Source organism: Agrilus planipennis, unplaced genomic scaffold (assembly GCF_000699045.2).
Source record: "Agrilus planipennis isolate EAB-ADULT unplaced genomic scaffold, Apla_2.0 scaffold203, whole genome shotgun sequence".
NCBI classification, from domain to species: Eukaryota; Metazoa; Arthropoda; class Insecta; order Coleoptera; family Buprestidae; genus Agrilus; species Agrilus planipennis.
Window position 1 is genome coordinate 548,275 of NW_020438993.1, and position 23,463 is coordinate 571,737.

At 33.6% G+C, this 23,463-nt stretch overlaps 3 protein-coding genes across 4 annotated transcripts; 2 read left to right on the forward strand and 1 right to left on the reverse strand.

Moving 5' to 3' along the window:
• Positions 1 to 366: 366 nt before the first annotated feature.
• On the forward strand, positions 367 to 5,337 carry LOC108740293 (opsin, ultraviolet-sensitive-like). The gene is made up of 3 exons (XM_025975726.1): positions 367 to 626; positions 1,634 to 1,764; positions 4,535 to 5,337. Exons 1-3 carry the CDS (start codon positions 367 to 369, stop codon positions 5,335 to 5,337), a joined length of 1,194 nt encoding a protein of 397 aa, XP_025831511.1.
• A 5,109-nt stretch (positions 5,338 to 10,446) lies between these two features.
• Positions 10,447 to 20,472, forward strand: LOC108740302. 2 transcript variants are annotated; one of them, XM_018474582.2, is made up of 9 exons: positions 10,447 to 10,607; positions 10,670 to 10,840; positions 10,896 to 11,028; positions 11,089 to 11,332; positions 13,745 to 13,949; positions 14,011 to 14,077; positions 14,141 to 14,709; positions 14,774 to 19,625; positions 20,162 to 20,472. In XM_018474582.2, exons 1-9 carry the CDS (start codon positions 10,565 to 10,567, stop codon positions 20,295 to 20,297), a joined length of 6,420 nt encoding a protein of 2,139 aa, XP_018330084.1. In that variant the 5' UTR covers positions 10,447 to 10,564; the 3' UTR covers positions 20,298 to 20,472. The 2 variants fall into 2 exon arrangements, with proteins under 2 accessions (XP_018330084.1, XP_018330085.1); XM_018474583.2 differs by having other exon boundaries at positions 14,777 to 19,625.
• LOC108740303 (transmembrane protein 138) lies at positions 20,435 to 23,240 on the reverse strand. Its single transcript, XM_018474584.1, has 5 exons — positions 22,896 to 23,240; positions 22,722 to 22,794; positions 22,266 to 22,440; positions 21,952 to 22,059; positions 20,435 to 20,552 (listed from the first exon to the last, which is right to left on the reverse strand). The coding sequence occupies exons 1-5, from the start codon at positions 23,024 to 23,026 to the stop codon at positions 20,533 to 20,535; spliced, it is 507 nt and encodes a 168-aa protein (XP_018330086.1). The 5' UTR covers positions 23,027 to 23,240; the 3' UTR covers positions 20,435 to 20,532.
• Between the last annotated feature and the right edge of the window lie 223 nt (positions 23,241 to 23,463).

A 23,463-nucleotide genomic window follows, 5' to 3' on the forward strand; every position in this document is an offset into this window, starting at 1 on the left:
TTAAGAATTTTTAGGGTACGTCAAGCACTGTAATGACGACATCACAAAAAGGTATTAAAGGAAAGGAAAACAGGTCCAAAATTAAATACACTTTGCTCACATTTTTAATTACAACAGTAAGTTATATAAGCAAATAAATTAAAAAAGTTGCTCCATCCAATCTCATTATATTTTGTAGAAAATATTGATTGATAATAATTCAGAATATTCCCAATTTTTTGTCACGCACACCCTAAAATGGGTTACGCAATTTCAATTCTTCGTAAGCAAATCCCTTCAGTTATACTGTAGCCGTTGTCTTTACAAGATTATTTAGAAAAGTATTATACATACACTTAAAATATTAATAAAAGTGATTGAGTAATAATGTTCGACATTTTAAAGAAAGAAAGTATTACCGAGAAAAATATGACTTCAATAGTTGAACTATTTAAACAAGCTTGGCCAGTAGAGTCATGGAAAAAATATGGTTTATTTGATGAAAGTTACATTTATGAAATTAATTTACACTGGCTACAGTTTCCACCACCATCCAAAACAACGCATTATGCCCTAGCAGTATTTTACATAGTATTTGTTGTTGTTGGAACTTTTGGAAATGGAACGGTTTTATTCATGTGTTTAAGGTAAGGCTTCATATCCAAGGGCATAAACAGAATTAAAAGCTACTTTAACACCTATCAAAAAAAGGCAACAAAATTTCATTACCACAGTAGGTACTAAAGAAGTATATAGCTATTATCATCATCCATCATCTTAGATCCAAACAAAGGAAATAATAACAAATATCAGTGATCCTGAATCCTAACACTGTTGGATCCAGAAGTATCTCCAACTGAAAAGAAAATGCAAAATGTAATTACATCTCATGTTTAATTTCTTGGATTAAGTAGAAATCCTATTCGACGGGACTTGAACCTTGACGTAACTCTTGTACAAACTAGAGTGGGTGGATCGGCTTGCGAGTTTCGATGATATAGGGAGCCGGACCGTAGGTTCAACCATAATGGGGGGGTTCAAAAGAGAAACTAGACTAAGACAAGTCCCTGAAAGAGGGCAGCAGCTCTTTCAGTACTCAGGGTGGCAGAGATCATGGGGATAAGTATGGTGCGATGTGGAAGGCAACGGGAAACCACCATATTATGGTTCCGAGTAAAACGTACTAGGATGTAGGTTGTTCCAGTTGTAGAGAAATGCGAAGATTAGCTCAAGATAGGAAAGTGTCCAACTGACGACCTGATGATGATGATGATGATAGGTAGATATACATATACAGCTAGGACCTGTTATTTATTATTGACCATCACCAAGACCAGAGCCCAAAGTGGCAGATGATAATACTCATGTATTTAGTGGCTTAACCATACCTAGAAACTCTCCTTACCCTATTACCCTTCTTATGTAAGCCACTGGTCATATTTAAGTCCCTACTGCACTGAGCTTCAAATACTGATAACATAGAACATTTATTTTTTCTTTAATCCAACATTTAATTATAAAGTCTAATCAACAATAGAAAATTTTAAGCAAAGGCGCCATCTGACATTAATTGTAGTAATTTAGACATTATACAGAAAAATAAAGTATATGTATTTATGATGGATCTATTGATTATTTATCTATTTCCTTGTAGGTGCAAATCGTTACACAATCCTGCAAATACTCTTGTGGCTAATTTGGCTTTTAGCGATGGTTGTATGGTATCTTTCATGCTTGTTTTTATCTTCAATAGTTTTACTCTAGGTCCATCCTTTGGTTCCATAGGTAAGTTTCTCACTAACCACTTTAATACTGACAAAGATTAGAAAAGGCAAATCCACTTACTACATGTATCACATGGTGGCATTATTGAGAGATTGCGTGTAGAGCAGCAATTTAATGGCATGTATTCCATGTTTCGTTCTGCTTGATACACACACGCATGTAGAACGAGAACAAAAACAAATATGTGGGAAGATTGGGCAAAAAGTACATGAAAGTACAGTTCTTAAGCTCCAAAATCGTCTATTTACTTTTTCACTTTTCTCGAATCCAGGACTAGATGGCTGCCTCCACTTCATTCCCCGATATGTAATGATTACCGTTGGGGTCTTCCTTGTGTAGAGGAAAAATATTAAAACCTCAGGGCGAAAGTGGAATCGATTCAAACAATTATGGGCGCCTCCAATAACACGACAAAGTTTACGTTGAAGGTGTTTTAGAGACAATGCTCGTCCATATAACTCGCGGACAAACAAAGAAGCTTTGCGAAACCTGAAGTTTGAACCGATCCTGCACCCTTCTTACCATCCCAATCTTGCGCCCTGCGATTTTTATTTTTTTCCTCTCAAGAGAAACCTCAAACGATAAAGTGAAGGCAATTATCAAGCCCTGAATTCGATAAGAACTTGTTGCAGCTTTAGAGACATACGTTACACTAAGTTTGAAACTTAATAATTACACCTTAATATGTTTTTTGTCGGATCTTAGTATTTATTTTTGTTTGTGTTCTACTAGCAAATTTATGTGCAATAGTATTCAGTCTCCCCTAGTAAAATGGACAAATAATCATGAATGTACGTCATGGAACACAAAAAACTAAGTAATCTGCGCATTATGTTGTAAGATGAAATGGGACGAAACAGTATGTACTATATCACGTAACGAATTATCCGACCGGTCACTTGCTTAGTTAACGCCGCAAGCTCCCTTCCAATATCTTATAATTTTTGCCGATCATTCCGCGATGATATGTCCGAATTTTGAACTTATTGTTTTGGATTGTAGACAGTGTCAAAGTGGTCATTTTAGCGCCAAATTCGAAAGTTTGAAATTGACCGTTCTTGAGAAATCAGATAAAACAAACGTTTTCTGATGATTATTCCGTCGTAGTACGAGGGTGCATTTTTAAGTTCGCGGAATGGGTAGGTAGCTCATTAGTAAGAGTACTTACTCAAGTCATTACGAATTAAGGAACTCATTGTTAGTAATATTACCAAGTTTTATCGTAATTAGGTCAGTAGTTTTTAACTATCGTCGACGAAACAATAAACTTCTTTACCAAGCAAGGAAAATCATTTCAAACCATACTGGAAGAGATATCTTCCATTTAGGGGAACTCTTGCCTAGGTAAAACCGTGGTTTACAAGTTGCATGCCCTCTTTAAGCAAGGGACTCAATTGAAGACGACCCTCGGCCTGGCCGGTCGATCGAGGTGACCACTCCGGAAATCATTCAAAAAGTCGAAAAATTAATACTGGAAAATGTCCGACTTAAGAAGAGACAGTTCGCAAAAATGGTACAACCATTTGTAAAATTCTTCACGATCATCTTGCAATGACCAAAGTCAGCGTGCTACAGTCAGCTGGGAAAATCATGGCGACAGTCTTTTGAGACTCAGAAGGATCCCTTTTTTGATGGATTATGAAGATAAAGGTGTCTCTATAAACAGAGAATACTATGATTCAATTTCGATCCTAGAGCAGTTAAAGGAAGCAGTCAAACAAAAAAGAAGAGGAAAATTGACTAAAGGTATCCTCTTCCTCGTCCTCAACGGTCGCCAAGACAAGAGCTGTATATGATGGCTGACTTGCAAAATGTAAATTTAGAAATTTTGGCTCACCCACCCTACAGTCCTGTTTCCAGCGATTATTACCTACTTCCAAACTTGAAAAAAGTCTTTGTGGAAAGAAATTTTCAAGTTATACATCAGTTAATTGAAAGATCGGAAAAATATATAGGGGTAGCAGGTGAATATAATCAAAAAGAAAAATAAATTTGTACTTTTCTTTCCACTTTTTACCCCCCATTCCGCGAACTTAAAAACGCTCCCTCGTTTGTCCAATTTTAAAAATTATTGTTTTAAAACTTGCTACTGACTACGCATGGACTAAATTGTGCTAAGTGTGAACTACATCGGTAAAATCGTTTACAAAAGAAAGCGTGTCAACCGAAAGCCCTAAATCGGGGAAAAATTGAGCTTCGCTCGCCTTGAACGCGTTCCGCCCTATTCGTACAAACTATGTCGACGACGTTGGCGCAATCTTTCAATAACTGTACAGTCTGTGCTAGGGATGGGCGATATGCATCGATGTTTCAACTATCGATTTATTTTGGGGAAAACATCGATATTTTTAGTCGATATTTTTCTAGGTCGAAATATCGATAGTCGATGGAATAATTTCAACTATCGACATCGTTGAGTGATCTACCTACAGAGGGTATACCCCCCATAGAATGTTTATAATTTTATCTATGATAAGATTACTTATTTTATATTAATAAATGATTTTAATTATTTGAATAAAAAATAAATTGAAAATTCGAATTATCAGTTTTGTATGTTTGTTCTAGAGATAATTACAATTTTTTTAAATTTTCGCGCTCATTTCCAATATCGATATAAACAATCGAAGGTTCGATGGCGAAAATTTTAAAAAATCGATAGTTCGATGTTGATGTTTTTTACGGATATCGCCCATCCCAAGTTTGTGCATGTAAATTATGTTCACACTGATACACAAATGTCTATTAGCTAAATATGTAAATATTGCAGGATGCCAAATGTATGGATTTTGGAGCGGAGTTACTGGCAACTGTTCCATATGTATTCTAGCAGCAATATCCTTGGATAGGTATCATATCACTAGGGACCCATTAAAATATGTACTCAACCGTAAACGGGTAAAAGCATCTATAGTGTTTTGCTGGCTGTACAGTACGCTATTCGCAGTTATGCCTCTTTTAAACATCGGCGTTGGCAAATTTGTTCCCGAGGGCTACTTGACCAGTTGCTCTTTTGACTATTTATCTCAAACGAGCGCTGTCCGAATTTTCATATTCATTTATTTCGTCGGTGCTTGGGTCTTACCCCTATCCGTTATCCTGTACGCATATATTAACATCTATAGAATCACAAGAAACTCAAAAACGCTTGGTGGAAAGTTTTCCAGCACCGACTCATTTCGTCATTGCAGAAGAGAAAACAGACGCCGTCAAGAATTAAAACTAACAATCGTAAGTTCCGTAGCCATCTTCCTTTGGTTCATTTCATGGACACCATACGCAATCGTTGCATTGTTAGGGATAACAGGCAACGCACACTGGATATCGCCCTTTGCCTCCATGGTGCCAGCTCTGTTTTGTAAAACTGCCAGCTGTCTTGATCCCTTCCTTTACGCTTTCTCTCATCCGAAATTCAAAGGAGAAATTCTGGCGTTTTTGAGGAGAAAAGGAAGGTGGAAAGTGGAAATAATTCGGAAAAGGCCTCACGTCAGTAGAAAACAAGGAAGGAACAATGTTGAAACCAGTACCGTAGACAAAAAGGGATTAGAAACGGATATATTTAGCATAAATTAAAAAATGTAACACATTTCAGTTTAAGTACAAGTCCTATCTCGGTAAAACAGTTGTTATTAATGAGTTGATTAGCAAATGTTGCATTTGTTCATATTATTTTTTCCACTGGGTATCCAAAACTAGTATCACTGTACGACATTAAATATCAACAATAAGAAATATTCAAATTATGTCTGAACTGTCACTGCTATCTTACTTGCAACAATTAAGTACTATCATTTGTTTCAAAACAAAATACAATTAGTTTCTTAACATAAACAAAAGTAGAAAATGGGTTGAGGGTTCAGTTTCAAGTTGTAAGGTAATACAAATCAATAGGCAAGTGAGAGCCGTGGGGTCATTGCGACAAGTCGATATCTTTATGAACCTTGCAGAACATTTATGAATCCCATAAACTACAGCAAAGTTCTGCAGATGGCGTTCACTACGCCTTTTGTAGGAATTTATAAAACACTGCCTAAAGGAAGCAGATAGAGTTGTCCTATATTCTGTTGGAACTGTCTACGGCGTGCTGACGAGAGAGAGAAATTTAAATCCTGCGAAATGTAGCAATTACTTATCAACAAATGGCGCTGATTGAAGTAACCCACTATACGTATGTGTACACTCACAAATTATGTACTTCCAACGGTTGGGTCAACTTCACTGTTATAAAATGTAGCAAACACATACTTAGTATTTGAAATAAACTTTAATGAACGGTCTACATAATTTGACAGAATTAATTATTTATAATTTTATACACTACCGTCAATAAACGCGATAAAATTTTACAATATTATTAAGAGTAGCGAAAGTGGAAGGTGGGTAGTTTTAGCCGACAATGCTATGACCTCCAATTGGTCCTCCGATGGGTCCTGGACGAATCAGACCTGGTCCAGCAATACCAGGTACTATCCCAGGAACTTGGACGATTGCTGGTACACTCTGTACTGGGTGGTTTCGGTAGACAGTGCTAGTTGCTACAGTAATTCCTGGACCCAATCTGAAATGCACGATTACAAATTATGAAGACTTTTATATCATGTTTCAAAAACATGAAACGATGTATTGTAACAATTCAACTCTACCCCACCTTGGTCCTGGACCTATGAGTGACCTAGGTCCTGCAGAAAGGACCGGTCCATAAGCGGGCACAGCACCCAAAAAGCCGCAATGAGCAACTCCAACGACCACCAGAAAAACTGTCAACTAAAACATACAATTGAGCAATTATCATCCAGAGATGGGGGCAATCGGGTGATCTTCTGAAGCCCTCGCGCACAGATGAGTAGGGCATCCAAGCGAAGATAAAAACATTACCTATCTGTATCAATATTATAAAGAGGGTAAAGTACGTAAACTTGAGTGTTTGGGTGGAGGAGGTAATTTTTTGCAGAAGTATTCATCCAATTTCAAAAATTCTTTCATCAACATTTAGAATGAACCTTAGACTATATATTATTCCGTTAAAGTAAAAAAGGTTTTCATGGAGACTAATTTTGTAAGATTAATTCAGAAATTGATAAAATATTACTCATGGTCACCAACTAAATTTCAAAAAGGACACAGAAAGGTACTATTCTGAATATTTTGGACCAAGATGGCCCATTTTTGCTAACCAGGTAATCAGTTTTATCAATTCTGCAAGTTTGTTTGTTTTTTAAGTATTGAGATGTCTCTCTATCTATAAATTATTGAAAATTACTAAACGAATTACTTATCTACTTTTATATTTGAACACATCAAAAGCAAACGAATTTTCAGAAATTAGAAAAGGTTGAAATTTGGTATCATAAGAGAATGACGAAAATTCCGTGGTTAGAAAAATTGGAAGTGAAAAGGTATTGGAACTAGTAGAAAAACGGAGGACGCTTTGAAAATCTCCCGAGACACGAATGGCTAATTAGCAGTTAGAGACATATTCGAAGCAGAAGCAGGAGTAAAGAGAGACAGAGAAATAATTTCTTGCTTTATAAATAAAACTGTAAATGAAAGAAATGGATTCTAGTCTTATTTATTTACTAATCAGACTGTCATTATAAACCTTCCCTCTCCTTTTATATGATTAATAAAATAGATTGATAAAAGTCAGTAATCAGTAGGTATCAGTAATTTTTGTCTAGTGTCTTTGTCTCATCACATCGGCATCTCTTTTTTTACTTTTGCTTTAAAATGCCCTAATTTACAGACATAGCATCGTAAATAGTATAATCTTTAATAAAAATCTTACCTTGGCAATCATTTTGTTTGACTGTACCTACGTGTTGCTGTACCAAACTGATCAGTAAATTTCTTTTCTGGCTTTATATACTGCGAATTTGCCGGTTTCTGACCTGGTCATACATTAACCCATGTGTCTTGGATATCCGAACCCAAACATTTTTTTCTAACGTATCCTATTCGTTTACTTTCGTGTAGTCTAATATCACCAGGATTATTACGCAAATCTGCAACCAATACCTCTGTTTATCCATGTGTGTATGTAAAATATTCTAGAAGTTATCACATTTGCTGAAATGTACTTAATACATATTGCAAAATCAAAATTAAGTCCTTTCTAAGTTTTAATTTTTTTTTTTTGGCAAAGAAAATACGATTATTCAAAATATCAAACCAAAATCGCAACGAACTTTTAATAATGAAGTATCAAATTCTGCTCTCAAGTAGATATAAAGAGAATGAATGTTCAAAAGTTCATAAAAAAGCACTTTTATCCGTGGGATTTGGAGAGTATATCGTCATAATGGCCTAAAATGGGGTTTAAAAAATACGATTGTTTAATGAAATAAATGTTAAACCAATGGGACATGAAATATAAAAAGATAATATACTTATCCCTTATTAGGAATAGATTTTTAAGTGATGCAAGTTGAGGGGGACGTCGCTGCCCTGATCCACAAGATGGCCTACTTGTGCTGCAGAAGAACAATAAGTGATTGAATAAAAATATTTATGAATGAATGCAAGAGTCACAGGCCAAAGGAAGATATGAGTGATTTAATAATTGATAAATTAATAATTAAAATTTGCACGAAAATCTATGAGTGCTTACGTTAAAGTAGTAAAAATATGAGAGACAAGGCGGTTTATAGAAAGACATAATGTTCGGAATAAAAAAGTGTGAAACAGAGTAAAAAATTAATTTAAATGTTTGGTTGATTTTTATTTTTGGGATAATTTTTATGTAAAAACTTATGCAAAGGTAAAACAACGTGAAAATTCAAAAAGGAAAATAATGAAGATTGATTGACACTAAAACAGTATTTTTGAAATGTTTATGATGAAAAATAAGATCTTTTATCGGCTGATGGACATAGAAGTATGATCGAGGTTGAGGAACAAGGAACCAAAAAAACATCATCTCACTTTTTGCTTGAAAATTTTTCACTATTAAAAGAATTATATTTCATACTAAAATGTAAATCAATGCAGTCGAACTTTTATACATTTATTCCAAAGCTATTAACTCGAATTTTTAACTAATTCTGAAGAAGGTAACTTTTAGAAAATACTGCAAATGGCGCAGTAAACGCCACCTGTAGCACGATGCTACATTTTAGGATTACGTATGCAACGCGCTGATGAGATCCAAAAAGATCGAAATCGCGATCCGCGTCCGGCAGTTTCGACAGAATACAGACCACTTTGAATTATTTTATATGAAGGTAACTTTGTTACCAAAAAATACTTTGGTGCAGGAATTTGAGGTTTATCGTGTTTAGTACCACCAGAGTTCCTCTATGTAACTAACTTGAATAAACACTAGAAGACCCCAAAATTCCACAAAACGTTGAGAAACCTAAAGTGCGTTTTGACACCCAAAGTGTCATCCTCCCCAATGTGTCATCACCCTCAGTTAGAGGATGATACTTTGAATGCTGAAGCACGTTTTAAATTTTGAATCGTTTTGTGACATTTTGAGATACCTACTTACATTGTTTATTTAGTGTTTATTTGGATAGCAACTAACAAAATTAATGTAGCCAAACGTTGCTTGAAAGGGGTAAACACTTCAGAAAATAAAATGCTCTTCAGCTCCAAAGATTAATTAAAAATCAATTCCTGTATGGAAATTGTCATATCACAAAAAGTAAAAGGAATATTCCATACAAAAATTGTCATTGCATTTTAATTGTATTATCTAGTATCTACAGATATTGCAAAAAAAGATATTATTAAATTTTAAGTATGTATACTTGTAGTTCTAACTTCAAAAATAGTCTGTATCATTTTAAAGTTTTAGAATAAAACTAAAATGACATATTATCTTAAAGTATATAATAAATACTCATAACTTTTGTATATTTTTGAAACTATACTTAGAGACATTTTCTACGATTTGATCGAGAATAACATTGAAACAATTATTTTAAAACGCATTGCAGATATTCCTAAAACTGCAGTGATAACCCTTAAACGTTAAAAGCTTTAAACAACTTTAACAAAAATCATTAGTTCCATTTTGTCTTTTTTTATACTTCTGATAAGCGTAAGGTACCAAAATATTTGTAAAAAAAACTTTTACTGTATATCAAATACAACATTGTCTCCATGTTCTTTATTTATTTCTTTTGTGTAGCAATTATACAAATTACTTTACTATATTGAAGAAATTTTTAATGTTTTTTAGATACCCAGAACGATATAGTACATATCAAAAAAATTCTTTTTTAATTATTTTTAATACAAAAGAATGCAATAAGTGTATAATACAGTAACTAATTGTAAAATTACTAGTAGTAAAAAGTTTGAAAAAACTAAGTAGGTATATACAAAGTTTATGAAATTAATCGTCACATTCATAAAAGAAGTCCCCAATATTTCCCGCCTTTTAAAACGTTTCACTTGAAGTTAGCAAACTTTTCTAAAATAATTGCTGCCAATAAATTTTGAACAGAAAATATATTTACAATCAAAACCTATATTGGCAAGCACTATTTTATCTAAACTAATTAAAAGTGTGCATTTTACTTATCCTAATTATAAAGATAATTCTTGTTTTTAAAGCAACATATTTATTCTGGTAGGTTTCGAATTGAAATATACGTATACCCACAATGTTTGATTGAGATAATGAATATTTGAGTATTGGCTCCCCTGTATTATGAAAACTAAACAAGTCAAACGTGAGAGGTTATAATTATGTTGTTTGTGTGTAAATATCTCAAATTTTAGATTGTATTATGATTACTTTTTAAATTACAAGAATTAAGTTAAAACTTTTATCCTTATACCTGTTGTCATAATGGAGAACATTTCCAAACAACATATTGCTAAGTTAGTTCTAGGTGAGTTCCAAAATATGTATTAGAAAATTTTATGTAATTGTTTGGTCCTGTCTTCTGTCAAGGATACCTCAAAGATGAAAAGTGCAAGAAGGCATTTCGTTATTTATTGGAGAGTTCACCTTATTTAAGGGGATATTTGCGAAAAGTAAAGAAAGGAAAACCAATTAGCACTCGGATATGTGGATTGAATTTGGTTGATATAATAAATGAATATTCAGTTATTTACAGAATTAGTGAGACTCCATATGCCAAGTTTATATTTTATCATTCTTAAACGTTAATTTTTAGTTCAAGAGAGATTAGAATCCACAAATTACTTCAACAAAACCCAAGGTAAAAGTTCCTTGGAAGAGCAACTCATCTATTTATTAAACAGAGTAGAATACTCACCTTCAAGTAGTCCCTGCAGTTTCGCAACAAGGTACAAGTAAAATTTATTCTCTTTAAATTCTACTAGTTGCCTAATAAAATCATGTTGCAGGTCATCTTCAGAGAAAGACTTTAGTTTTATTCATACAAGTGGAAATATTTGCAATGACAGTTCACATAGAGACAGTTCACAAAGGGAAGATAATATAGTAGATTGTGTGGATAATATAGAAACAAGGGCGACACTCTCTAGCAGCTTGCCAGGAAATGTAAATAGATCAACTGAAAGTGCTACCTCAACCGCTTCTACAAAGAGTGCAAGATTGAGACACGAAGATTTGGAATTGGTAATAGAGGTAAGAAGAAATATTTAAAGCTTTTGTTATTGTAGTTTTTGTTTGATTAAGGAGGTTGACACTGTAGACTGCAGGGAAAGCATCTATATATTCGTACACTTTCAAGCATATCTTCTTTTTAATGTATAATGCAATTCTTAATCATCCTGAAAATTTGCAGATGACTATAAATAAATAAAAAGTAAATGCTTAAATTTCCATCAAATTATCTCTTACATCGTTTCATATGTCCTGTCAAATCATAAAAGTATGCAGTTTTCATAAAAATTCATGTCAATTTGTTTATTTAATATCTCTAATAATTAAACAAAGTATAAAAGTATTATATCTTTATCAATGATGTTAGTTATATCTGTTAATGAGGATTAGGTCAGAAATTATGTGACGATAATGGAGGTAGGAGACTGATCTTATTGAGGAGTATAGTGTTTTATGGGGTGGAAATATGATGATGGGAGGAAAAAAGCAAATAGAGGTTTTATATAAAAAATATATTAAGTGGTTTATTGCAAGGAAGGAAGGATGCAAGAGGATATCAGGAAGGAAATGGAGAGGGAGAAGTTATTAGAAATAGGGGCAAAAAGTAGATGATAGAGAGGGAGATAGGGCTTTAATGTATTACAAATAAATCAGGGGTAGGTAAGGGAGAGGTTGAGGGGGTCAATGTAGAAGAATTGCTGAGGAAATGGTAAGGGGAGAGGATTTAAGAAATATAGAGGAGCCAAAATATGTGGTGGGGCTGAGAGGGGTTTAGTGGAGGGACGCAAGGAGTTTGGGTGCAAAAGTATTTAGAAAAAGTGAAGGAAATAAATGTTATAGCAAAGTTTAGGGCCATTAGAAGTAGATCAATTTATCAGTGTCATAGATTAGTGCAGAATAGTCTTATTGCATTGACAAATGCGTGAGTTACTAGACTGTAGATTTGACGTATAGGTCCTGTAGCACTACCGGCGCGTAGTCCATATCTAAATCCGTTTAACTTCTTTGTGTGGGGTTGTATGAAAAAACGCATGTATCGAACGCCAATACAAAACGCTAATGATTTGCACGACTGTGTATGATCACTGCAAATGAAGTACGTCAAATGCCGAACGTTTTTGCGAGATCCAGAAATAACTTTTGTAGTGTACATACGTTTATGTATGTATGTTTACTGGTGTCGCATTTAATTTTTTTTAATGGGAGGACAGAGGTATTGACGACTCACCCTTAGAAAAGGTAACGCAACTTGGCAATACCTCAGTGATGATTTTGAAATTTAATCAAATTGCTATTACCTACCCAGAGGATATTACTTTACTTATTAAAGTTTGTATAAAGTAAATTTTTTGTTTCTTGTGTTCTCAGTGCCATGTCGAGGTGTACTTTAAATAGTACTGTATACTATGTAGCGGTCTGTAGGGTTTCTGTACATGTATTTGCTATAGTGAACTATAAGGGTAGAGGGAAGTGCGTTCGGACGTCTCTCTAACGATAGCGGTGTTGGTGAAATATGAAAGGGATTAATGTACTGGTGTGAACGGGATGATCGATAAATGGAAGAAGGTTTGAGAAGAAGAGTGAAAGTTATAGCCGCATGGCGCGTCTCTGATAGTACATTTTGGGAAAACGCAATTCCTATCACCTATCATATACATAGAGAAAGCAAGTAGAAGTCCAGGGAAAATGTGTGGATGCGACCTCACGTCGAGAGGTTTATAGAAATTAATAAGAAGTAGAAAAGAAGAAATCGCAAGAGATATTTGCGGCAAGGGTCCTAACAAATCTACCGGCCTTACTATATTTTTATGGTTTTTATTTTATTTTGATGGTTACTTCTTTGGTTTTTTTTTGAAAACGAACCCATTTGTAAAAATACCCTGTGCTTGTGCAACTGGGCACTATCAGCGATGAACAAAGTAGTTGTTAAAATAATTGTTATCGCAATGGGCGTCTAAAGGTTATTGTGTGTAGTGGCGTAGTAGTAAGGTGTTGATATTTACATTATTAGTCGTTCCACAACCGTCACTGTTCACATTTTTCATCGATGTAGTTGTTTAGTTGTTATCGCAATGTCTATACGTTTCCAATTTCCACCCGAGCCGGCTTCAGATTGCAACTTCGTCTGTTTTTTTTTGTTCCTTAACCACGCTGCTTCACTCACTATGCGATTCCCTATTGCATTTAGTTAATACCCTGCAACGCATTCTACTTATTTCAGAAACACTCTGTATATGTCTGTTAATTTATCTGATATATGTTAACTTTCAAATTATTAATATTCTTATTCGAGAAATCTTATACTTAAATTTTTAATTTTCTGATTACTTTAACATAAAGAAGAGAACAATTAATTTAAATGCCTCAGCAAGCCTTATAAACATCTTTCATATTTTATCTCACTTTAATTTTCCTTTCAAACTATTTTTTCAGCTCGTTTCTCAGAAGTTAGCACAAAATCGCGACTTTCACGAAAAACTCGCTGAAAATATCAATAAAGAGTTAATTTCTTTTTCTACATCACCATGTGATGAGAAGCAAAACCCATTAAATCAAGAAATGGACAATGTCATTAAAACAGTTCTTCAAAAGACTGAAGCCGATCCACTTTTCCACAAACTTTTAACAGATGTTTTAGGTATGCCTACAAATATTCCACAGCATTAAACCTTTTAATTCATTTATTATTTTGTATTAAGATTCAGTTGAAATTCACAATCTGGAAGACTCATCGCAAAATGATTCTCTGGGTGATAATGGTGGACAGTAAGTAAAGATAAGCACAAATGTCTTAATATACTTGTGTCTTATTCTTGCTTTTTTTGTCAGAGATGAACAGAGGACCAGTAGCCAAAGTCCAAACGATCTCGTTATAGCATGTAGTGATTCTGATCAAAGTAAAAAAGATGCAAGTTCTAAAGTCACAACGACAAATTTTGAAAAACCCCTGGAAATTCAAGCTCCTTCACATTTCCTAAACACAAGTTTCACTAATCTAACAAACTCAAACATTCAGACGCAACAACTTTCATCAGAATACATTTCTAACACTGTCTACATCCCAGAAGTACCTTCGAGTAATCATTTATCCAGATCATGTTATGCAAAAGATTCATCCATTTCTCACTTTATTAATGTTGCATCTACTGTCCCAAATTGTATCACTATTCCTACTCAACCTTTAGTAGTTCATAACAGTCAAAATCAAGGATTAATCAACACTAGTGGTTTATTAATGGTACAGCAGCAAAATCAGAACCCATCGAAGTCTTACCAAGTTATAGGCGGAAAACCGCTAGTTAACATTGCCCCTAAATGGACTCCGTTAAATGAACAGGATATCATGTCAATGCCTACAGTGTTTATTTCAGATAATCAATCCATGATACCATCGATTGGTGAGTAATTTAGAATTGTATAATTGTATCATGTTTACATCACCTCTGTTTTCTTATTGCTCAGTAGCAGGTCAATCCCTACCTACAGCAGAAATGGGTAGAGAATCATCAGCAAAAAAAGCTAAAAGAAAGATTGCTCCAAAAACTAATAATAATATGCCTTCATTGATCAATTCCCCTCACCTTAAAACACCTTTTGAACAGAAAAAAATTAAAACTTTACTTCCTAAACCTTCTGTTGATAAAGATTCAAACACGCCACCAAAAATAAACATAACAATTACTACAACTACCACCACAACCAGTTACGATGAGCCTTACGACTCACGGTCGATAGCCGGTCAAGTAAACGATCCAATCATAACGACTCCGTTAAGTACGGATGCAAATTCTTGTAAGAAACCCACCCCAAAAAGTAACAGTTCCCACGTTCGTCAACTAGACTTTTCCACTCCCGAAAAACCATATTCCGAAGATCAGGAAGACAAGATAAAAGAAACTAAGGAAATCAATGAAGCTGTTGAAAATGTTAAAACCAAAGATATTAGCTCGCGTACGAAATCATGGGATGCGGACTTAAGAGCTCTTGTCGGAACTCCCAAGACACAAACAGAAATACCAACCAAAACACCAGCTAAAAAACGTAAAAGGACAAACAGCACTACCAACAATCAATCCAAATCTACCGACGAAAACCAGGCGATTGCAGTCGGCAAAAATAAAAAGAAAAAGCAAAGCTCTTCATCATCGTCATCTTCTACTTGTTCACAAGATGTTCAAGAAACTAAAAAACCTGCTGCAAGTGACTCGTTTTGCTCTGAAAATGGAATTATTAAAACAGATGTGGAAGCAGAGAAGCCAACTCCAGAAGAAACGATAGTTGAAGTTCCCATTCAAAAGATCGAACATACTGAGCCGAAATCTAAGCATATCGTTGAAGAACAAGAAAATGTTGGAGTGGGAATAGAATGTGTTGTGATTAACCGTGACATTAAACCTACATATAAAAGGAAATGCAACATTGACAATTCCAAAAGGAATATGATAGTCGAAAAATTCGTACCTAGTTCCACAACTTCTTTCAACGGTAAAAATGGTCCTGATGTAATAGACGACATGTCTCCTACTTTAATACTTTCTCCTACTAAACTTAACGCAAATAAACGATCGATAGTAGAGATTGACAATAAAGGCGATGAACTTTTGGAAACCCCTGATGAAGTGCATATTTCAAAAACAGCTCCCATACTCAATGCTAAACGTAACATTACCCCCAGCCTCGAAACGCCATTTAAAAAGGGACAACCACCTCCAAAAACTCCTCATTTCTTAAGTCCTGTTAATACCTCTGATACTCCGTTTACTAAAGTTCTTAAGGAACAACTTCAAGGACTTGATTTAGCTTCTTTTCCCACTCCTAAATTTCCGCTCACTCCCGATTTTAGTGTTACTCCGTTGACTCACGATCAGTCGCCATATTCACGAAGATCAACTGATTATTCCACCTGCAGTTCATATTATCAACCATCGGACACAGAGCAAACCAAATCAATAGAACAGTTACTTATTGAAGAAAGTATAAGATTGGAAAATAAATTAGAAACACCTACAAAAAATAACGAAGAAAGTAAGAGTATTGTCGCACATTTCTCTCATAACGACATCAATAAAAAAAGAAGTAATTTCAATAACATAATGACCGGGAAGAAAAATTTGAGTTTATTGAAAGAAGAAGAAAAAAATCTTCATTTGGATCTGTCCTCTTCAGAAGATAATTGTAGTTTTGATGACGAAAGTAGCAAAGGTTGGATTGATAACCATACAAACGACACTGTGATTCAAAATAAAATACCGTACTCATTACGGTCACGTGGAACAGTGGCCGAGATAAGAAAACAGGAAGAAATTTCCAAAGGTGAATCAAACATTCACGACCCTACAAAAACGAATGACATTTCGAATAAATCGGCTGTGGATTCAAAAAATTTTAATTTGTTGCAATCTTTGGAAGAAAAGCGAAAATCTGTAATTGCAAAGCTGAAACAAGATGACCTAAAAAGAGAAGAGGAGAATCAAAAATCGTTACAAAGAAATAAAGCGAAAACAACGGGAAATAAAAGCGTTTCAAAGAAGAAAGCAGGTGGTGATAGTGCTCGAAAAAATAATTCTACTCAAAAGAAGCAAACCCAATCTAAAATCAACATCGAAAACGTTCATTCAAACTCGGAAGAACTTTCTAAAGTAGAAAAACCTAGTAATAAACAGAAAAAGGTTCCACCTGCCAATCCAAAAATTAAAGGTGAAAAGTTAGTTGAGCCAATAGAAAATCTACCTTTTTCTTCAAAAATGGAATCAAATTCGGACGATCCTTTTAAGGTTCAAATGCATGCTGTAAAAACTCAAGCGATGACTTCTACTTCAAAGGATAAAGCCGGAACAGAAGACTCAAAAGAAGCAAAAATTGAGAATTCCACTGATAAAAATAAGAATGATACAACTATTTCGTCAAAAGATAAAGACGTGAACCTTGATAAAAAACTAGAAGAAAAAGCTACTCTAGAAACTACCAATGTAAATACTGTAACTTTCACTGATACTGAAAAAATCGATGATACGTGTGAAGTCGATAAGTCCAGTGAAAAAGCTACACATCCTGCAAAAACTAAAAGTGAAGAAACTCCTGCAAAAACTAAAATTGAAGAAACCAACTCATTACCTGAAAATGCACCAGAAAACTCTGGTGATTTGTCTTCGAAACCTGTATCATCAATTTCTGAAATCAAAGAAACAACAGATTCTCTAGGAAATGACGAAAAGGTGTCTGTAATACTCAAGGAAGCGTTACTGTCTAATTCAAGAGGCAAATATAGAAAAGCTTCAAATCCAGAAGAAGATATTCAAAAAGAAAGTTCTGATAAAAACCTAAAACAAAAAATTTTACTTCCTGTTGAAGACAAAGCTGATTTTATCGACTCAAAATTAAAAAACATATCTACAGTTGAAAAATCAGATGAACCAGATAAAATTATAGTTCATAGTGACGTGAAAATTTTCCTCGACAAATTACCAGATGGCTCTCTTAAATTAAAATCTCAGATTCAAAACAATACGAAAGAAGAAACCAAAATCACACCACATACCACAAACGAATGTGACCAAATTACGTCAACGTCTAGTAAACTTAATAAGGTGGAGGCAAAGCTAAAGAAATCCGATGCTCCAAACAACCCACTGTTCAAAGAACTTCAACAAAAAAATGCTGAAAAGCGTAGTTACAGATATTCACCAGTAGACGAAATTGTTCTTCACTTAAGCTCCGATGATAGTTTTGGAAGCCTTCAAGATAGCGCTTCTGTAACTGATGGAAGAAGTGAAACATTGCAACCAGTTGAATTCACAAGCAGGCTTTTAGAACCATTCGAACTTGTCCAAACACAACTTCACGAATTTAATTCCGAAAGTGAACGCTGTAATCTGGAAGACCAACTGAGAAAATTACACGAGGACAATTCTGCTAACGACCCTGAAATTCTTGTAAAGGAACTAAAAGAACGAGGAATCCATTTGATGCCTGCAAAATGTTCTAAAAGGAGCACTGTTGTTGGTAATAGCAAAAACGACAAGTTACATAAAACGAAAACCAAAACTAGTGCACAAACAGTTCCGCCAAAAGAATTAAATAAAAAAGGGGAAGCCAAAACTGATAAAAGCAGTAAAAGTTCCCAAATAGAAGCTATGATGAAAGAGAAAAAAAGAAAAGTGCTGGAAAGTACATCACTGGAAGAGGGAGAAATTCTAAGTGATTTAAGTGATACGGAATTGGTTTCTGAAAGGCAAACAAAGAGTAATAAAACTAAAAGTAGCCGATCCTTATCACAAAGGAAAGATTTAAAAGTCGAAGTAAGTAGATCAAGAGTTGATGAAAAAAAACGAAAGAACTCGACTTCTTCTCGGGATAGAGGAAAGAAGGATACAACTAAGTCATCATTAACCAAATCAAGCAATAAATCTGTCAAAAAAATTAGGCCATCTTCTACTAAAATTGCAGTTGAAAAATCTATCTCTAATAATGTTCCATCTTGTAATGACAAACAGTCGACATCCCAAAAGTCCAATGTCGAAACAGAATCGAATAGTCAATGTACTGATAGAAAACCATTAATGATAGATCAAAATATTAGTACCAAGGGGGATGAAATCAATGTTTCGCTACCGTTCGACACAAAAGTTTATGATACAGAAACCCTTCATTTAGTCTATGATGAGTCTAAGCAGTCGCATGGAAATAAACAATACAATTTTGAATTATTAACAAAGAAAATATCTGCCAATGTTTTCATTGAAGAAATAAACTGCGAAATTGAAAAAGAAATGAGTTTCACGTCTTTTACAAGTACACTGGACATTCCTTCAACTCTAAATGTTAACGTGCTTTTACCCCGTAAAAAAGCAAAAGTAGACAAAACCTGTGTCAGTTCGTTGGATAAGCTTTACAAAAAATTAGTAAAAAATTCACCCGAGCACACATCATTTAATTCTTCTCCCTTAGATTCCTTATATTCTCCATTCAAAACTGGATTGTATAATCGAAAACCTGAAGTAACAGAGGAATTCAAAAAATCGAAAACTAGCATAGAAGGGGAACAAAAATTAACAAAAAATAAAAACAGTGTTGATAAAGTAAGCAATAGAAAGAACCTTAAAAATAAACCAGACGGTAGTGAAGCTAGAAGATCAAATTCGACGAAGAAATCCGTAGATATACCAGAACTTCCTGATGATGAAATTGAAGTGATTGATGGGGTTATTTCTTTTAATACTGCAGAGAAAGTGAGGACTCCTGATCCAAACGATGAACTTATGAACTATGCCATCTGTGGCAGTGTCAGGATTGAAAATGACGATACAGAACCCAGGTGAGTTTTAGTTTAATAAAATTTATTTATCAGCGTACCAGTTCATTACCAATTTTTTAATTGCCTAAAAAAACAAAGTCTGTCTTTACATGATAATTCTATTAATTAATATTTTGGCTTGGTGACCGTAGTTCAGGATTGGTTCTCCTTAGATGAATATCGGACGTTTCGCCAGTTTTTGTGGTTGGTATCCTCAAGAATGTAAAGAGAACGTAAAATCCACCGCTACTGTTGTGTTGAGACTAAAGGTACCAACTACGGCAGCGAACGAAACGTCGGATAATCAACCCCATTGACGAACTCATCAAATAAGGAAACCTATCTTGCACCATAGCCATCAAGTTCAAATATCAAGCTCTCTTATTATTTTTTATCATGCAGAAATTAAGTATGAATATATTCGTTTAAACTCTATCACTTTTAAAGACGTTTCTTTATTAATCTCTACTGTAATTTTTAAGATTAATTGATATTGAAAACATAATTTTGAAAATATTCTAAAAAATGTGTATTTACCGACGTACCATTACTTTTAGTGATAAAAAACGGAAAGCAAGTGCAAATGTAGACGAGACACATGACGAGAAAAAAGTTCGGACTGATAATTGTCAAGAATTACTTAAAAAAATTGACGTGAACAGCTTTTTGAAAAAAGTTCACGGTAACGGTTGAATGCGAATGTAAATAACAATGTAATTTTTTACAGTTACAATTTGTTCTAATTTTATGGCAATTCATGAGTTTTTTTTATTGTTATTTAATTATAGTATACAATGTATGAATGAATTTCTTGAGCTGTTAGTTTTACATAAAAATGGTATTAATTAAAAAAGGAAATCGTTTTTAATCCTCGTTTTCTTTCTACCAGTCAATTAACACGTCCATTTAATACATTGTCAAATGGTAGTTATATACTGGTGTTTTGCACTATAAAAAAAAGAAAAGATTTATTTGAAACAATAGAATTTTGTGGCCTAAAATATAAGAAGGGAAAAAATATACTCCTTGTGCAAATACGTTACCCAAACAATGAGTAACAATAAGTTAAAAACAAGTAAAATTTAGGGTATATAAAAAAAAAATTATGAGTGCTGTCAGCACAGGGCAAAATGGTATTACGTAAATAAAAGTTAGTATCAGCAATTTATTATGCTGAACTGTACGATGTGTTGCATACCTATTTAGAAACAATTCCTTTAAATTTTAATCATTGATTACTATACATCTATTAAAAAACCATAATGGCCGACATCAGTAACAATGGGACAACAATTAAAAAAGAATGATGGCCGACAACTGCAACAATTAGAAAAGAATGATGGCCGACAACTGCAACAATTAAAAAAGAATGATGGCCGACAACTGCAACAATTAGAAAAGAATGATGGCCGACACTACGTCATAGTGGTGCAATAAAAATGGCCGGTGGCAGGAGGAAGAACTAGTTTCGTAAAAAGTAGTTTTAACTTTTTTTTTATTTAACAAGATTCATATTTGTAGGCAATTTACTAAATATATTCTACACTGCCCAAATAATTTAAGGTTGGGTTTCAGAATTGAGCGTTTAGAACATATATTTACACAAATTTATTTACTTTTAGAGCATAATTAAAATTTCAAAACAAAATGATATGCAATTCTTTACATCATAAAATTCAAATAGATTAAAACTTTACAGTGGAATGTTAATAAAGAGTCCATAAAATTAATATGAAATATAAAAAAGCAGCTTACACTTCTAGAGATTCAACAAAAACGTAACAGTTGCTGCACTAATCGTAAAATATTAAGTAACAATTACCTAGTTGCTCTTAATTCTACTTAAAAAATGCAAGTTATTTTTTAAAACTTAATCTAATAAACAGTAGATTCTTAGCACTGCATGTGCCCTATATGTAGGTATATACATTTGATTGCCTAAATAAAGTAATCAATAAAATTTCAGTCTGATTTTAGATATTATTTAACAGTATAACCAGTCTGTAGATGTAAGGGGTACAGTGTATTAAAATAAACACTATAAATTAATACAATCGTAACAGGGTTCTTTAAACCAAATACCGCATTTTAGAAAAGAAAATCCCCTCCCCCTGCTATCTATTGAAACCAAGATATACAGATATGTAATATGCATTGAGAACTTTGTTATTGTGGGTTCGCCCGCCCTAAACACGGGCCTTGCTTATTTTCCTGTATGCCCCTCACATCTTATTAAATGTAATTAAGATAAAAATGATTTAAATTTTTGATGTAAATTACTATTGTACATTAAAAATACGCCTGCGTATGTTTTTTGTTTATATAAATTCTAATGTTATTTAATTACCAATTTGACTATTGTGTAAGCCCTGGACCCATTGGACATCTTCATAAAAACCGGGATCGCTTATTCTTAACGATGCTCTTTTGTAATAATAATAGTAATACGGTGACACTAAAAAAAAATAATTTTTGATGTATCTTTCTAAAAATATTTTCAAACTTATGTGTATAAATAAAAATCGACAACATGGCGGTTCATTGTCATTGCCTTATTGATATGGCGTTCGTTTGTTGTGTTACGCCATATTGAAACAAAAAGTTGCGCGCTATTTTTAAATAGTAAACACGAAAGAAGTAATTCTGTTTTGAAAAACTTACTTAGTCTTTGTAGTATGTACATGACGTATAATCCTGATGACCAGTTATGCTTTGTGGGATCTTTCCATCGAACAGAAAGTGTCCAAATATGTAATATTGTAGTTAAAATAAAATAAAACATGCATATGATAATAGACAAACGAAAACGATCATATAACATTTCCACTAGGCCAGCCTAAAAAAAGTAATTAGGTACAATTAACAATCTAAAGACAGATAAATATTTTCGAAATTAAAAATTAAAAAATAACAAAGAAAACCGTAGACTGCTTTCATTTGTTTACCTTTATATGTTTTTAACTGGTTATTGTTTTCGTAATCTAAAAATACTAACGAAACCAGAAAAGTAAAGAAAAGGTCAAAAGTTGAAGGATTTTCAAAAGATTAATATCGATGGTTTGTCAGTAGGTAACGTAAATGCAATTGTTGGTAATTTGAATTATTATCAAAATTTACCTGGAAGACATACGTCGAAAAAAAGGTGAGAAGAAGTGCAGCTAAAGCTAAAATGAGACACACATCTTGAATTCTAAAACCCAAAAACAAATTTTCATTACTTATTATGATGTCACAATTACTACCACATTAAATAACTAATGTAACGTAAAAGAAATATTTTGTTACACTTACATGAACATAATCAACATTAATGCGTTATGCTTTCTAATTAAAATTGAAAACGTGTTTATACTAAGATCGACTATTAACAAGAGCGTCTGTATTGCTAAGATTGTTCCATATCTCCTTACTGTTAACTTCATTATTGTTTAATGCATTAAAGATGTTGCACGTTTATTCCGATGTCATCCAATTGACATCTTATTTGACAAAAACTCGTTTTTTTACAATAATTATAAATAAATCTACACGATTATCGAATTCTAGTGACCCGTATATCAGGCGTAGGCGTCGCGACGTCGTACGTCTGCGCTGACGTCATTACATTGAAATCCAATGGCCTTTTGTTAGGAAGAAAAATAAATTTCTTTTTCGTTTGAAACAGAATTTATGAAAATTTAATCACTTAGCAATTTTATTAACAATCGTATACAAACTTTGCCATCTGGTGTTTTAAAGGAATGCTACCATGACAACTATGTCGCAATAACATGAAAAAATCCAATAATAAAGTAATTGTAGTTGTTAATGTACATATTTTCGGATTGGTAATTACATTTTTTTGTCCAAGTTAAAAAAG